Source organism: Nilaparvata lugens, chromosome 5, assembly GCF_014356525.2.
Source record: "Nilaparvata lugens isolate BPH chromosome 5, ASM1435652v1, whole genome shotgun sequence".
In the NCBI taxonomy this organism is placed as follows: Eukaryota; Metazoa; Arthropoda; class Insecta; order Hemiptera; family Delphacidae; genus Nilaparvata; species Nilaparvata lugens.
In genome coordinates this window covers 20,513,447-20,526,736 of record NC_052508.1, presented here as the reverse complement: position 1 = coordinate 20,526,736, position 13,290 = coordinate 20,513,447, and the positions used below count along the sequence as shown (strand labels likewise).

At 35.4% G+C, this 13,290-nt stretch overlaps 1 protein-coding gene across 1 annotated transcript in view; it reads right to left on the bottom strand.

The window, feature by feature from the left end:
* Positions 1–10,560, bottom strand: part of LOC111043257 (RNA-binding protein 42) — a 40,589-nt gene extending 30,029 nt beyond the window's left edge. Inside the window, exons 1-4 of the mRNA XM_022328163.2 lie at positions 10,303–10,560; positions 5,858–6,078; positions 3,920–4,259; positions 2,145–2,494 (exon numbers count right to left, since the gene is read on the bottom strand). Coding sequence (XP_022183855.1) covers positions 2,145–2,494; positions 3,920–4,259; positions 5,858–6,078; positions 10,303–10,355 — 964 coding nt within the window. The 5' untranslated portion in view covers positions 10,356–10,560. The remainder of the gene's footprint in view (positions 1–2,144; positions 2,495–3,919; positions 4,260–5,857; positions 6,079–10,302) is intronic.
* Positions 10,561–13,290: the final 2,730 nt, after the last annotated feature.

Genomic DNA, 13,290 nt, shown 5'->3' with positions numbered 1-13,290 from the left:
CAGGCCTGATTGGAGTAGGTCTTATTGAATATATTAATAAAAATCATGTTCTATATGAAAACAATTAAGAATTAATGATCGATATCAATTACGTGCTCAGAACCCTGGCCTCTAATTAACCATGAACTTTGCAATATTCTCCACACAAATGAATTTATTGCTTCAGACACAGAGATCTAACTACCAATCTCACAGTGATCAAATTCACAAGATAGACAATCACTACAGCATAGATGAATGACAATGATACTCATTGGTATTTAATCACATAATTCGAAAAATAATTATGTAATCATTTAATTTATCAACTGCTCACTAGAATTACTTTTTTGGTCTAGTTTTATAACATAATTATCACTTATGATTGCTCTCAGTGCTTTCTCTGTTAGTGGAAAAGATGGGATCAATTCCACATCAAACGCTCATCGTGTAAAATTCCGTTACAAATAAAACTGAGGATAAGATTAGCCATTGAATTATTTCCAAAATGAACATCTGTATCACAGAATTGAAATAATCAATAAAATTTTAACTGATAATGATGAGTGATTAGATAGCAACTAACTTCAAGAGACGAAATTCTTATTGCCGATTTCACCAAGCATGGCAAAGCCGGGTACGTTTTACAAGTGTGCACTAGAATTATCGATAGTAACTATCTCCATAGAAATAATATGTTCCAGTATACTCGTTGTAAACCGTACCTGATTTGACCATGTTCAAATGCCTTGACCGAGCTTGGTAGAACCGGGAACTAATGTATCATGAAAACTGCTCATAACTGCTTCATACTTGCGTCTAGAAAATGTATAACTACTAACTATATACATGCACTAAAAATATGTGTACTATTTTTTTGAAGTACAAAAGATATGGGCTCATTGGAACAATTTACAATTGTTCAAAAAATGAAACAAAATTTGCGTAAACTGAATTAGGTCCGTTATGTAGACAAAAAGTTATACTACCACTAAATCTTCTAATCGGTCTACAAGCATTTAAATCAGAGAGGAGGTGAGTGATAAAGGTGAAATGAGATGACTTGTTAAAATGTAATACATTGTTAGACTAAACTAGGCAGTTAGTGGAAACTTTATTCTTTCCAACAAAATAGGTTGATGTAGCTTTCTAGAACTCCGATTAATAATGGAATTTAGATTATGACTTATAATTGTAATACAGTTTAGGAGGAAAGCTAAGATGTGAAGATGAATTGGAAGTCAATAGAGCCATTATTACATATATTGAATAGGAACTTCAAATGATAAAGTATCATATCAAGACTTCTGCAGTTTAATGTTTTCAAATTCCATTACGCCAAACGCCAATAATGGAAACTGCCAAAGATTTAGGATATTCGGGGATGATTATTTATAACTTTTCAGTGTTAATTTTATTATTAGTTTTAGAAGATGCCTGCTCCAATCCACGATTTTTCAAAATACCGGGTGTTAAGAATGACCCAATTTTAAACAGTTATATTTATTTTTTAAAATGGTGCACAAACCAATCCTACATTAAATTACTCAAAGTATTGAATTTATGATGATGTATTATAAGTGTTCTATGTGCCCTCTTTTTGAGGCTCGGACGACATCTAGACGGTGGCCAAATTCATCCCAGACTGTTCGCAAGATATCTTCTGTCTTCTCGGACTGTAGCTACTGCAACAGTTAAACTGGTTTTTAGTTCCTCAATATCAAGTGCTAAGGGAGGAACAACGTTAAAGATCGTATTTGTGTGCGTATTTGTATTTTGTGAACAACGTTAAAGGTCGTATTTGTGTTCCTCCCTTAGCAATTGATATTGAGGGGCTAAAAACCATGATAGCTTATGCAGAAGCTACAGTCCGAGAAGACATCTTGCGAACAGTCTTCGATGAATTCGGCTACCGTCTAGATGTCGTCCGAGCCTCAAAAGGACGGCACATAGAACACTTATAATACATCATCATAAACTCGATACTTCTGTGAGTAATTTGATGTAAAATTGGTTTGTGTGCACCATTTTTCAAAATAAATATAACTGTTTAAAATTGGGTCATTCTTTTCGAAGCACCCTATATTTATTTAAAGGTAATAAGCTAATAACGTGAGATTCAAAAATCATAATAAATAATATAAAAATGAATTGATAAAAACTACCTTCTTCCCATTCGCAGAGCGAAGAATCCTCCCACGAGTTGCCTCCAGCAGTCCTAATGAACTTTTTACTCTTTTTGTCTTTCTTTTTGCTGGTTTGTGTGTTGCTGGCATTTGCAGTTGCAGCACTCGCATCTGTTGAGATGGAGACAATGGCGCTGGCTTTCACTTTTTCTGCCATTTCTTTCGCCACAACTCCTCCAGGCTTCTGCGGCGTGTGCTTTTTTGCCGCCTTTTTCATCACGTCGTCGGAAGATGGCTCAATACGTGGCATTTCGGAGACTCCAATCACTGGTGCCGACCCATTGCTGTCTGTTGTTGGCTTCTTAGATATGTACAATTTTGGTGTGGCACTGCAAAACGAGAAGAATACATTCAAAGTCAAAATGTTGGTTCTGTAAATATTTGAAAATATTGAAATAAAATTTAAAGTTTTGACAACTTGTCAAATACTTGTGACTTGAATGTGAATCAATAAATTGATAATTGAGAAAATAAATGTTCAATCCATGAAAATGAAAACACTTGGGCGTAAGACTTAGGCCCGGTTGCACAACAGCCGGTTAAATTTAAATCATGATTAATTCCACGAGAACCAATCAGAGAAGGCGTTTTTGAAAAGACGGCTTCTCTGATTAGTTCTCGTGGAATTAATCACGGTTAAAATTTATCCGGCTGTTGTGCAACCGGCAATTATTGTACGAGAGAGTTGGAATTTATTATTATTAAACATTAATATGCAATGAATTGACTTCTGCAGACAGGCTGAACTATAAACTCAATAAATACAACAGGACTGAAAAGAATAAACAGCAGTATTTCGACTGCACTTGAATTATTATTCAAGATTCATATACTTCAGTATTTACAGTAATTTAAACGAGCTTACTTGGCCATCAAAATAATAATAATCATTTAGAATCAATCAGCAATAAATCATCTGTTTACAGACTGAACAATAAACTTTCTCAATGTAATTTAAGATTATTTATCAAGTTACTACTATTTTGAACTGTGTAATTAATCTACTGGTTTTGATAGTTGCATACCAAATTGAATTGTTTATTACAATGAAAAAGAGGTATAATTGACTATTTCAATATCAATTGAATTGAATATAACAGATGAACACAACTGAAGAAAGCTATTTTCATAATTTTAAAGTTTTTAAGAATAATTCTAACCTGCATGAAAAATTTCAAACTTAGAAATGTTGGTTGTAATACCCCAAAAATTTGTAGCTGTAGGCCAGGGTGGCAAGTGGACTAAAGGCGATTGCCACATATCAGTATCAGTGAACATGTTGTATGGTGCGGTGAAAATATTATTTCTATGAGTTGCAATGGGACTATTGCCACTGATCCCTGCCAGGCGAGTATGAATAGTCCCATAAGAACTCATAGAAATAATATTTTCACCGCACCATACATGTTACTGATACTGATATGTGGCAATCCACTTTAAGGACACAAGACAAGTTTCAATTATAAATAAATATAAATTATCTTAGAAAGACATAGAAAACTAAAGTACCTCAAGACAGTTGAATGCAACAAATTAAAAACAAAAAAAAAACACAAATTAATCAATGAAGAGAATATACTACTTGAAGGTCGCTTTCTCCAGAGTTGGTTCAACTATTAAACTCGTTCAATCATTGAATGATTGCATTTACTATGATGTGTTTCAATTGAGTCAGCTGATGGTTTAAACTAGGAATTCAACTATTTTGGAGAAAGCGACCTTAAATAGATTGAATAGATATAACTGTGTTTTACCTGACAACGACTTTAGCAGGGACGGGTTTGCTTTTTATGACACTTGGCGACTTGTACTCGGCAGGACTGATCATGGGCGGGGCCATGATGGGTGGCGCAGCAGACATGGGCCCCATGGGAAAGCCATGTGGCGGCGGCATGTGCCCAGGATGTCTGGGCGGGCCGGGCGGACACATGGGGCCAGGGGGCATCATGCCAGGGGGGCCCATGTGAGGCGGCCCTGGGTGCCGGAAGCCCATTGGTCCCGGGCCCATCGGGCCACCGAACGGCCCCATCGGACCCGGGCCCGGACCGGGCACAAAGTTCATCCCGGGGTGGCCTGGTCGCTGGTCCGGCATTGCTGTAACATACACGTCAATAATTAATTAAGAATAAATAAACTAATAAGATGGTAGAGTTTGTTAGTTGCAAGAGCCTTGTTTCTGACCAGTGCACGAATCGTGATACGTCAATATTATTAAGTAATTCCATAATTATACAAGTAATTCCACTCCTATACAAATGATTTGTGACAGTGACTTTGAAAAGATTTTTATAAATGAGTAATTGAACAGAACTAACTCCAGTAATTGAACAAAACTAACTCCGAATCTCAATTCTTGTGCGTTCTTGAAGTGACAACAAGTTAATCATGCGTCAATTGGGTCCATTTGAATTCACGTAACTTTTTTCAATTCAATACCTTCAAGCCCTTCAATCACATCATTCCTCTAGTAGGTTCGAATGAATAACCGGTGAAAGTATATAATTGGGGTCTTTCATACGTGGTGTATCTGCCACGGCTACCATTCCCTGTTTCTATTCCTGTAGGCCTATGTATCCCTAGTATTTTCCAGTATATGTCCCTGATTAGTCACAATTTCTTGGCATCATTACAATTTTCATAAAAAATGACTTAGTGATAATATTATGAACTTTTACAATTAAAAAAGATGAGAGCATTCTTGAAAAAAATATTCAACATGATTATACTCTGCGTTTAATCTTTTTCTGCTTCCTTGGTAGGTATTTCAATCTGTTGAAAAATGGAGTTTCCAGTTTGTCAATCACAAGAACCAGGAGTTGAGTAAAACAGGTGTAACAAAGAAGATAACTTTTGAGCACACAATAAGGTAAAGAATTATTTTACACTTAGTTTGAAAAATACATGTCTAATTACCTTAGAACACATGAATAGTACAAGTAGTGTATGTAAGGAGTGAAAAATTATCTCCAATGAATTGTCTATAAAAACTTCTTCCTCCCCATTTCACTATTATTTTATGAATATTAACTGAATATTGAATTTGTATTAAACTTTTCAACTTAACCATTGCTTGGACTTTAACCGTTAGTTGGTTTGGACTGTTCATGTTGAAATTTACAATTACTCAAGTTATTTCCGAGAAGGTCACTTAAGTTATTCACATATAAAGCATGTTGTGATTTGAATAAGTAATAAATGTCTTGTCAAGTTTGCGATGAAATTGTCTAATTGAAGAAGTGTCATCCACTTAATGATAGATAAGGTGTGGGCTGAGGATCACCCCATTATCTACATTTATCATGTTATTTAAAGTTTTACAAGTGAGTCTCTGATTGTTAAAATACCGAATGAGTTAAACTGGTCAGTCCCTTGGTGAGTAGTGGAGCCATGGTCTGTGGAAGCAGACGGTAGTATGAAATATAATTATGCACAATAGCCAAGTAGATAAATGGCGTCACCTCCACCATCTAAGGTTTCATATTCGTTAATCTAATGGTAGTTTGTCTGTAAATGGAATGATTAGTTGTGAATGACAAAACATAAAAGACCAAACACCAAAATTCCAGATCAGTTCCAACATGTGTCTGATCTAACGTCGTCAGTTGTACAGTATCATCTTCATTCAAGTTCCATTCAGCAAAAAAGTGGAAATCTAAGTATTATATAGATAATAATGATGAATGGCAACTTACGAGGTCCCATTCCAGGCATAGGAGGGCCGGGGGGACCCATGCGCACCTGCTGAGGAATGAACATGGGAGGTGGCGGAGGAGGGGGAGGTATGATGTGAGGTGGAGGCAGGGGGCCATCCATGTCCAGTTGCCTCTGAACTTGGTCATATGTTCCCGTGCCGATCACCTGGCATGGCTCAGAGCCTAGCGGAGCATTTGGAAGACCGATCTCCTCCTCGAACCTAAAAATCAATCATATTTTATTACAAACAATACTAAATAATTTACTTTAACCTTTAACCGTAATGCTAGAATTTTGAATGAATTATTATAGAAGCCGGTGAGAACGATGAATATACAATGAGCAAAACAGTTACATAAGATTAAGAGCCATATAATATGCTAACACTACGTTTAACGCTAAACAAAGTTTACTAGTAGATATGGTTGCATTTATCATTTATGGTAGATGGGTTTTAAACAATCAGCTGATATTTATCCATTTAACCAATATCTGCATACTGATACACAGTCAGTTAAATGTGCTCCGGAGAATTGAAAATCCTTAAAATATTACAATATATTGAATAGCTAACAACTGAATACTGCTGATATGTTAAATCATTGTATTGATGCAATAACTTGGTGCAAGAACTACCTATGTCAAAATATCAACATTCTCAGAAATCAGCTTGAAATATCACCTTGTATCTTCGAACTACAGCATTTCGATACGAAAATGCGAGTGCTAGAAGTGCAGAAGTCGACATTGGTAGTTCTGGCACGGAGTATGACAATCTAAAAACATATGTCTTTATTGGTAGTTTTCGCACTCTGAGATTGGTAGACAAATTGACATTGGCAATTGGTAGACTATCATGACATTGGTAGTATAAATTGTATAACTTTTTATTGCTTTGAGATAGGACAATGGCACTTCTGGAACTGAAAATAATCGAAATTGGTGATATATTAGAGTATTAAACTCATTTCTGAAAAAAATTGACATTGGTACTTTATGCACCAAGCCACAATCATATAATGGGCGGTTTGAATAAAAACGAGTAGGACAAGTAAATACTTGAATGACAAGTAAACACCAAAATTGAAGTGATTAAAACAAGTATTTACTCTTACTCGCGAGTAAATACTTGAGAGGCTAGTAAACCATCGAAAATGCCAATTTTGGTGTGAATAAACGCAAGTAAATACTTCTGTAGCAAGTAGATACTCATCCATTCGCAAGTCAACCCGACCCCAGACTTGCAGTCGTACTTGTACATGAGAGATGGCTGCATTTATGAACCTGCATGGTGTGAAACGTTATAGAGACCGGCGTGATATAAGTCCCGATCTATCTAAGGGACTATTATGGTTTGAGAGCGAAAACGTAGATTTTCTCACTTCGCACTTTCTTGATGAAAACACTGATGCAAGGGGTGGAGGATTAACTGCAAGGAAAAAGATGGAAATTTTTCTGAGATACCTTAGTGATCCAGGATTCCAAAATGGTGTTGCCAACGACATGGAGTTGAAAGAAGTACCGTCAGCAGAACATTTTCAAGTGTATTGGATAAAATAGTGTCGAAGTCTGAAGATTGGATTAAATTTCCACGCACTATTGAAGATAAGGATCAGGTCAAAGCAGATTGGGCTTCAAAATTTCGTATTCTGACTGTCATTGGTGCTGTAGATTGCACTCACGTGCAATCGGCGTTTAGCGGCGAAAACAGAACAAGTCACAACAGGAAATGATGCGTAGTAGTCTGTGTGGCGCTACAAGTATTTACTTGCCTTTCTTGTAAATTCAGTTGTCTACTCTACTTGTAAGTAAATACTAGTCGTACTCGTTTTTATTCACACCGCCCAATGAGAAGAATAAATAGGTCTATGCCTATTTTTAGAAATAATTATTAACGTAGAATATTATAGTGGAGATTTGATACTTGTTTGAGACTAAGTTAATTGCAGCTGGTAAATAGGTTAGTACCGTACTATATTCTGCACCACATGAAATCCACCTTTGTTTGAACACAATATACAATATTATCAGCTACGCTGATAGTAGGAGAGGATTTGCGGTATGAATGTAATAGACGGATTACTCGTGCATTGGTTGAATACACATTCAAAGGTTCAACATTGTATCATCAAGTTTTATATTGAAATACAGTTGTCAAGGGGCTAAAGACTCAGATTAAATGGCAAAACGGTACGGCCAATACAACTATTAAATTACAGGCCAATAGAACAAGACTTTTCTTTGCTGATTTGGTTCCATTGAATGATGAAAAACAAGATGAAACTGGTCATAAAATACAAATAGCCTACTTGTATTTAAAATAAAATATAAAGACCTGAATAGAAAATAAAAATAAAAATCTAAGTTCCAGTTTCAAAACTATTAAGTCACAACATGTTTTGTCTAAGTGCCATTATCAATTTTTATTTATATTCAAGAGTAGCCCTGATGAAAAAATCTACAATAAGACTTGAATAACCGGAATCCTAAATTCTCTTTGGTTTTCCCATTAGTAATATAATTTTAACCAAAAATTTGAAACAAACTTCCTTAGCTTTCTGTGTGAGCCTTTAACCATCGATATGTAACCTAAGGTGAGTATATTAATTTATAAATTATTGATGCTCATTTGATTCAAGGTTTTATGAACATTTCTTCTCCATTTTCGGATAGGTAAGTTATATAAAAGACTTGAAATCCAGCTTCAAGTAATGAAGGCTACGTGGCTGCATCTAGGGAGCTAATACACAGCACACAGAGAGCGGCCAGGTGTTTGGAACTCCAGCGGCCTTAGAATGATATGGAAAAATATCAATATAATTATATAAGCTAACATTGATTCAGTTTATACTGCATTTGTATGCACGTACCCTTAGTGATAATGAGTCATAAAACTTATGTTCATTTTTCGGCAGTCGCGCTGTTGTAAAAAGTACACAAGTGTCAGTTTTTTGCTGCAAAAACTATTGAATGGGGTGGTGTCAGTGAATGAGTCACCTATGCATTCCAAAACTTTCTCCCCATCACTCCACTGAGTTGCAGTATCAACGGAGCAATGGTTCAGTCTTTAGGTGCCATTTAGTCGCGACAGTGCATAAATATTATGAGGAAAAACTGTATACGGGGACTGTAAACGAACCAGTAACTGATGACTTTTCTTGGTGTACCTTATTGGGCTACGAAATAGTAATCATCCGAATGTTTATAGGCGTAAAATAATCCAATGAGATGGGAATAGTAATTATACAATCAATTATTATGTTTTGACAGTAACGAGAGTATATAACACTTGGAAAATTGGACGTTAAAAAATTGCAACACGCGACTGCTTCTGTGATTGAGTAGGGCGCGACTGCCGGAAGGTTAAATACTATCCTATTATATTAAGCGAACAGTATCTGAATATATTTATTGGTTACTTATATGGTTTTATATGGTTATTTATTTCCAACGGATCTCATGAAATTTGGAACTTGAACTTAGTAAGTTTATGATATAAAAATTCGATTGCACTAGGTCTCATCCCAGGGAAAACTTGCTGAAGGACATTAAAAGGATAATTCATACTTGGAAAAACAGCTTTAACAAAAACAGCTCTATCCATAGACGACTTTCGTCGTCTAAGGGTAATGGAAGTGAGTGAGCGAGTGCGTCTGTGGAAAATCAAAATATCTCATTCCCGAAATTTATAAACTGACGTATAGCCAGCTGTAAAATATAAACACGACCTGAAAGATGAAGAAACCTTAAGGGTTTGAAAGGTAAAATAACTGAAAATAACATGGTATATCATTCTAAATTAAAGTATATCAGAATTTTCAAAGTTAATCATTATTTTACAGTTCCAAGTGATTAGTGAGTGTTATTTTGTTATTCAATTTGGTTTGTAAACAATCTAAATTGGAAATTTTCTTTTTTTAAATGTTTGGACTGGAAATTAGACCTGAATACAAGTGTATGGAACATAATCTACTTTTGGACTAATTATAGTGTATAAATCAAAATTCGGGGAAGAAACAGTTTTGGGTTTTCCATATTAGTCATTGCCTAATCATTTTGAAGAATTGTGTTCCGTTTATCAATAAATAAATAGCAAGCAAAGCTCGGTACCCCGATATTTTTTAATTATTTACAATGTTTAAGCTACAATACACAAATAACAGGAATTCCCCATACAAGACTATAAGTCAATGTGTGGGGGTAATTTGAAGATAGCAATTACCTCTTCCTATCAACAATTACTTAACTAACTTTATTAAATGTGTATTAGTCCTATTCTTATTCAAAAGCTCAATTATATTGAGCAATGAAAGATTGAGGTTAGGTTGAAAATGTTTATATCTTTCTCATTAGTCAGCAATTAGATATTATTTATACAAATTTGAATAAGTAGAATTACTAAATAACCAACTAAATATTTAATGGTAAATATAATTGTATTTACCTGTTCATTTCATCTTCCATTATTCTTAACTTTTCATCGTTGATAGAAGCCATTTTCAAAGGTTTAGGAAAATCTCAACTCGTTTTCACAAAAGTCAAACTAGCAGATACGCTGAATCTTAAATCACAAATAAAATTCAAAAATATAATAGAAAAAGCTGTAAATGACAATCTGCTTTCAATATGAATAGAACGTTGGATCTTGTTTTTCGTTCTTGGTTGTCTTGAATTTTGAGGTTAGTTTGTACATGTATTGTAGTTCACAATCTAGCCATAGCGCTGAGCCACTGAGCAGTAAAACTCATCACCGTGATGCGCTTGTGCAGGTAACATTTTTATCCAATCAGTTCTTTGAAAATGGCTTTATTTGTGGTGACAATATTACTGAGGATGAAGACTGTGATTTATCTGACATTTTGAATAATATTAACTTATTGATACTTAAAAGCAAAAAACTGACCACCTCTCCTTTTACTTTGAGAAAACTCCTATTCATTCTACGATAGTTGAACCTAGTTGAGCGTTACCTGGTACTCTGTATGATTGGTTATGGGTTGTATTATTGTACTGTGAAACACAGAGTAGCAGATAGTGTGACGTAAAACCCCGAAACTGCCCCAGAGGCTTCACTATGCTCAGGCCCAGTTACTCCAAGAGACGGTGAGTCCAGATGACCTCCAATATAGTTTGGAGCTTTCACCTGACCATACACCCAAAGGCCAGACTACATCCCAGGGATGGAGTCACACCTTATGTGTTATGTTCCCTTCCCGCTGGTTGGAGGCTTTTCCCTTTACCATGAGAACCAGCAACCCGTGGCTGGTGGATCTAGTACTTCCTGAGATGGGGCGAGGCTTGATCCCCGAAAAATTTAAAGGCCAGCCTGATCAGCCCCTGGACAGGAGAGCTGAGCAAAGTACAGGCACTGAAAAACTTTGAGCCTACATAATAGCCAAAGTGAATTGGGCATGTCCAGTGACACTGGACAGGAGAGCGCAAAGGGATATAGAGCGCATCAAATCAATGATAACCGTTGAAAATCTCTAACGATAGCCTTGAATCAACACACTCTACAGGAGCCTCTATAATATAATGTATTATGAATATACTTACCTCCAATGTTATTCAAGACGAATGTGACTAAAGTTTCAATACCGGTATGTGAAGATTTACTTCTTGCCGTACATCTGGTGTAAACATCATAATTTTCAGAAGGAGAACTCCATCATGTGTTGGCAGAGGTGTAATAGTGAATATGAAGAAAAATCAATACAGTAATTACAGAAAAAAATACAGTAGTCTGAATTTTTGACTGCCTAAAGGTAAAGTAAAAAGGGCGTTCAGCGCAAATTACCCTCTGAATATGAGCAGCAAAAGTGGTTTTTACTTTCCTTGCCATATTACCATAGGTAAGGAAAGTATTGCTATCCAAAAAAAATTAAGGTTTCCCAATTTATAAATTTCTATACGTTTCAAGGTCCCCTGAGTCCAAAAATATGGTTTTTGGGTATTGGTCTGTAAGTGTATGTGGCATCTTGATATTTTTACTTTCCTTGCCCTATTACCATAGGTTAAGGAAAGTATTGTTTTCAAAAAAAAATTAAGGTAGCCCAATTTTTAATTTCCTATACGTTTCAAGGCCCCCTGAGTCCAAAAAAGTGGTTTTTACTTTCCTTGCCATATTACCATAGGTAAGGAAAGTATTGCTATCCAAAAAAAATTAAGGTCCCCCAATTTATAAATTTCTACACGTTTCAAGGTCCCCTGAGTCCAAAAATATGGTTTTTGGGTATTGGTCTGTAAGTGTATGTGTGTGTGTGTGTGTGTGTGCATGAGTGTATGTATGTCTGTGTACACGATATCCCATCTCTCAATCAACGTAATGACTTGAACTTTGGAACTTGAGGTCCTTACACTATAAGGATCCGACACAAACACTTTCGATCAAATGCATTTCAAGATGGCGGCTGAAATGGCGAAAATGATGCCAAAAACAGGGGTTTTCGCGATTTTCTCAAAAACGGCTCCAACGATTTCTTTTAAATTGATACCAAAAATAGTCGTCATTGATAAGCTCTATCAACTGGCACAAAACACATATCTGTAAAAATTTTAGAAGCTCCGCCACGTCTATGCAAAGTTTGATATTAGATTTCCAATTATCAGGCTTCAGATACAATTCAAACAAAAAAAAATCAATTGGAAAAATTGGGCATGAAAATCTCTACAATTACTGTTCAATAACATTTCCACCTAAAAGGAAAATGAGCACGAAATTCAAGAAAATGTGATTATTCAATTGCTGCTAACTGTTGGCAACTGTTGATTCTATTAAATTATTCACTATGAAGAGATAGCAGACCTCGTGTGTCTCCAGCGTCATTGTCCTGTCACCTGCTGCTCCAGATCTTTGAATAGTAGTCTTGAGATGCGCGTGAACACTAGCGTCAGGTGATAAGGAAAGTTGTATGAGTGCGCTACACCAGATTTTTTTGAAAATCAAACAACATAATTATAAAAACATGATATAAAAATCAATTATAAAAACTCTGCTCTTTTCATCCAGATCATACATATAAGTTCATGGTCCTCCACGGCGTCGATGGAATTAGCAATCCTCAAAATCAAAATCGCGTTTGGAATTGTAAATAGCAAAACTTTGATTTTATAAAGTACCCTTTATTTAAAAAAAAAAATTAAAATAGTTCAACAACTATTTTTGGTGATCACACCATCGTCAGATTATGAAATAAAATAAATAAATTTTATTTATGAAATAAATAAATTCTATTTTATAACCTGACGATGGTGTGATTACCAAAACTAATAGTTGTTGAACTACTATAGTTGTTCAACTTAGTTGAAGTTAGTTGTTCTACTATAGTTGTTCAACTACTATAGTTGTTGAACTATTATTGTTGTTCAACTTTATTAGTTGTTGAACTATTTTAATGTTCTTAAAAAAATAAAGGGTAAAATAAAGGGGCTC